At 49.0% G+C, this 4941-nt stretch overlaps 1 protein-coding gene across 1 annotated transcript in view; it reads left to right on the forward strand.

Moving 5' to 3' along the window:
* si:dkey-284p5.3 (outer membrane protein H.8) overlaps positions 1-1139 on the forward strand; it is a 53239-nt gene extending 52100 nt beyond the window's left edge. The window contains exons 3-4 of the mRNA XM_024137112.2: positions 289-325; positions 426-1139. Coding sequence (XP_023992880.1) covers positions 289-325; positions 426-432 — 44 coding nt within the window. The 3' untranslated portion in view covers positions 433-1139. The remainder of the gene's footprint in view (positions 1-288; positions 326-425) is intronic.
* Positions 1140-4941: the final 3802 nt, after the last annotated feature.

Raw genomic sequence — 4941 nt, forward strand, 5'->3', positions numbered from 1 at the left:
GGCCTGCCAAACCAAACCTAGGGAGCCCTGGTCAGAAGTAGTGCACTACAAATAAGGTGCCCTATTTGTAGTGCACTACTTACACTGACTTCACACAGCAGAAAAGGSACGCAATCAGGTGACCTATCAGGGCCGTTAACATTGGAGATTTTGTAGTTCAGGATTTATTTACCTTTCCAGGCCTCTTGACACTTTTTTCACAATACATAACAATTAGTGAATGTAGGTTTTTGACTGTTTTGTGTTTTRTKTTTCATATTTGTTATTGTCCTTGTTCCTGAAAAGCAGCTGAGGCCGCAGCAGAGGCCGATACCACTGCAACCAGGTGAGAAGGGTTCTTTACATCAAATACAAAGATAACTTGCTGCTTCATATTTCTTGAATGTCCACCCATTCTAATATGATTTTCCTCGCTTGCATTTTAGCCCCTAGTCAGGGAAATGAAGCGGGTCTTCCCATTGTTGTGGATGAAGAATCTGCATGAATGTCCTAATTTGAAAGCGAGAGAGGATGACAATATATACACACCACTTGCCTGTTGCCAAGCTGCAGACCAGCTGATCTCTGTGACCAGGATCAATGGGTCATCACTGTGCCTTTTTCCTCTGTAAATACTCTATTTTCTGTGCATTTAGTTGTATTATTAGCATTGTTTATAAAACATTCATTAGATAATTGCTTCAAAGTAACTTATAAATGCTTATTAACTTTTGCTTGAATCTAAAATCTACATTTCTGGTGAGTTCGTATTACAGCCTTGTAACGATGTGGGATGAAGTATGTGGGAAATCAAGTATGTGGGAAATCAAGTATGAGGGGAATCAAGTATGAGGGAAATCAAGTATGTGGGAAATCAAGTATGAGGGAAATCAAGTATGAGGGAAATCAAGTATGTGGGATTAAGCAACCAACACTAATTTGTCAGAATTATTCATTCAGGAACAACTTGAATCCATTTACTCACACATATTTGAGAAATGAAGCCAACAACTATTAGACATTTAAATGATGTTGTTTTTACAGCTGGCTTGGACTGTACAACCATATTATGACCATGTTACAACCATGTTATAAGGGTATATAATATGACCATGTTGGTCATGTTATAACGGTTTGAATAAAACAGTTACTGAACTCAAGACATTCACTGACGTTGCKTTTTTAAATGACAAGTTGCTTGTTTCAGCATCCTTTGTATGAGGAAAAGTATTTATGTCAGTTAGACAGTATCTCATCCACACTGTCAGATTAGAACTGAACACTGGTGTGTGTCCCACATGATGCACAGTGGGACTGAACACTGGTGTGTGTCCCATCACGATGCACAGTGGGACTGGACACTGGTGTGTGTCCCATCATGATGCACAGTGGGACTGAACACTGGTGTGTGTCCCATCACGATGCACAGTGGGACTGAACACTGGTGTGTGTCCCATCACGATGCACAGTGGGACTGGACCCTGGTGTGTGTCCCATCACGATGCACAGTGGGACTGAACACTGGTGTGTGTCCCATCACGATGCACAGTGGGACTGGACCCTGGTGTGTGTCCCATCACGATGCACAGTAGGACTGAACCCTGGTGTGTGTCCATCACGATGCACAGTGGGACTGGACCCTGGTGTGTGTCCCATCACGATGCCAGTAGGACTGAACACTGGTGTGTGTCCCATCACGATGCACAGTGGGACTGGACCCTGGTGTGTGTCCCATCACGATGCACAGTAGGACTGAACACTGGTGTGTGTCCCATCACGATGCACAGTGGGACTGAACACTGGTGTGTGTCCCATCACGATGCACAGTGGACTGGACACTGGTGTGTCCCATCACGATGCACAGTGGGCTGAACACTGGTGTGTGTCCCATCACGATGCACAGTAGGACTGAACACTGGTGTGTGTCCCATCACGATGCACAGTGGGACTGGACCCTGGTGTGTGTCCCATCACGATGCACAGTAGGACTGAACACTGGTGTGTGTCCCATCACGATGCACAGTGGGACTGAACACTGGTGTGTGTCCCATCACGATGCACAGTGGGACTGAACACTGGTGTGTGTCCCATCACGATGCACAGTGGGACTGAACACTGGTGTGTGTCAGACTCTGAGCGTAAGAGGATACAAGGAAGCTCTGTGAAACCCAACCCTCTCCCTGGGTCCTGGCTGTAGCCTGTAGCCGTACGGTTCCAGACAGCCAATACGACTGTAACCAGCCATGAAGTTCACAGTACTAGGTCTAATATATGGTCTGGAGAATACGTCTCATGTCCATTACCTTAGTTTAGTGTGAATACTAGCAAGAGTACTCTACATTTACATTTAAGTCATTTAGCTGACGCTCTTATCCAGAGCGACTTACAAATTGGAAAGTTCATACATATTCATCCTGGTCCCCCCGTGGGAATGAACCACAACCCTGGCGTTGCACGCGCCATGCTCTACCAACTGAGCCACACGGGACACAGCAGTGGGGTAAAAAGAACAGAATCTTAGACCAGCGTTCAGACAGGTTTTCAGACAGGTTTTCAGCCAGGTGTAAATGTGTTACTACTCCCTGTAATTCAGAGTCTAGAACTTCCCGTTTCTTTGGAAACGTAATTTCAGTATACACATCTTTAGAATTAGCCTACTTTAATTCAGTATGATTTGGGGAAATTGTATGTACAATATACTTTCTTTTTTTCTTTCAGTTTTCAGCAAAAACTTCCCTGCCAGAGCTGCCTACCAGGTTGTTGCCCTCCCCAGAGTAAGTACCAAAACCACACAACTCCAACCCCCAGAGTCAGCACCATTACACACAGCTCTAACCCTCCCCAGAGTCAGCACCATTACCACACAGCTCTAACCCTCCCAGAGTCAGCACCATTACCACACAGCTCTAACCCCCCCAGAGTCAGCACCATAACCACACAGCTCTAACCCTCCCCAGAGTCAGCACCATAACCACACAGCTCTACCCTCCCAGAGTCAGCACCATAACACACAGCTCTAACCCTCCCCAGAGTCGCACCATAACCACCAGCTCTAACCCTCCCAGAGTCAGCACCATAACACACAGCTCTAACCCCCCAGAGTCAGCACCATAACCACACAGCTCTAACCCTCCCAGAGTCAGCACCTAAACCACACAGCTTAACCCTCGAGTCCAGCACATAACACGACAGCTCTACCCTCCCCAGTCAGCACCATAACCACACAGCTCTAACCCTCCCAGAGTCAGCACCATAACACACAGCTCTAACCCTCCCCCAGAGTCAGCACCATAACCACAAGCTCTACCCTCCCAGAGTCGACCATACCAACAGAAGCTCTACCCTCCCCAGAGTCAGCACCATAACCACACAGCTCTAACCCTCCCAGAGTCAGCACCATAACCACAACAGCTTAACCCTCCCAAGAAGTCAGCACCATAAACCACACAGCTCTAACCCTCCCAGAGTCAGCACCATAACCACACAGCTCTAACCCTCCCCAGAGTCAGCACCATAACCACAACAGCTCTAACGCCTCCCCAGAGTCAGCAACCATAACCACACAGCTCTAACCTCCCCAGAGTCAGCACCGATACCACTCAGCTCTAACCCTCCCAGAGTCTACCATAACACACAGCTCTAACCCTCTCCCCAGAGTCAGCAACCATAACCACACAGGCTCTAACCCTCCCCAGAGTCCACCCATAACCACACAGCTCTAACCCTCCCCAGAGTCAGCACGCATAACCACACAGCTCTAACCCTCCCAAGAGTCAGCACCATAACCACACAGCTCTAACCCTCCCAGAGTCAGCACCATACCACACAGCTCTAACCCTCCCCAGTCAGCACCAATAACCACACAGCTCTAACCTCCCCAGAGTCAGCACAATAACCACACAGCTCTAACCCTCCCCAGATGTCAGCACCATAACCACACAGCTCTAACCCTCCCAGAGTCAGCACCATAACCACACAGCTCTAACCCTCCCCAGAGTCAGCACCATAACCAACAGCTCTAACCCTCCCCAGAGTCAGCACCATAACCACACAGCTCTAACCCTCCCCAGAGTCAGCAACCATAACACCACACAGCTCTAACCCTCCCAGAGTCAGCACCATAACCACACAGCTCTAACCCCTCCCAGAGTCAGCACCCATAACCCACCCAGCTCTAACCCTCCCCGAGTCAGCACCATAACCACATCATTCTACCCAGCTCTAACCCTCCCCAGGTCAGCACCATAACCACACAGGCTCTAACGCCTCCCCAGAGTCAGCACACCAATAGCTCACAGCAGCCACACGCAGCTCTAACCCTCCCAGAGTCAGCACCAATAACCACCAGCTTCTAACCTCCCAGAGTCAGCACCATACCAACAGCTTTAACCCTCCCAGAATCAGCACCATAACACACAGCTCTAACCCTCCCCAGAGTCAGCACCATAACCACACAGCTCTAACCCTCCCCAGAGTCAGCACCATAACCACACAGCTCTAACCCTCCCCAGAGTCAGCACCATAACCACACACAGCTCTAACCCTCCCAGAGTCAGCACCATAACCACACAGCTCTAACCCTCCCAGAGTCAGCACCATAACCACAGAACCAGCACTCTAACCCTCCCCAGAGTCAGCACCATAACCACCAAAACAGCTTCTAACCCTCCCCAGAGTCAGCAACCATAACCACACAGCTCTAACCCTCCCCAGAGTCAGCACCATAACCACACAAGCTCTAACCCTCCCCAGAGTCCAGCACCATAACCAACACAGCTCTAACCCTCCCCAGAGTCAGCACCATAACCACACAGCTCTAACCCTCCCAGATCAGCACCATAACCACACAGCTCTAACCCTCCCCAGAGTCAGCACCATAACCCACCAGCTCTAACCCTCCCAGAGTCAGCACCAATATACCACAACAAGCTCTAACCCTCCGAGTCAGCACCTATAACCACA

Source organism: Salvelinus sp. IW2-2015, unplaced genomic scaffold (assembly GCF_002910315.2).
Source record: "Salvelinus sp. IW2-2015 unplaced genomic scaffold, ASM291031v2 Un_scaffold1112, whole genome shotgun sequence".
Taxonomy (NCBI): domain Eukaryota; kingdom Metazoa; phylum Chordata; class Actinopteri; order Salmoniformes; family Salmonidae; genus Salvelinus; species Salvelinus sp. IW2-2015.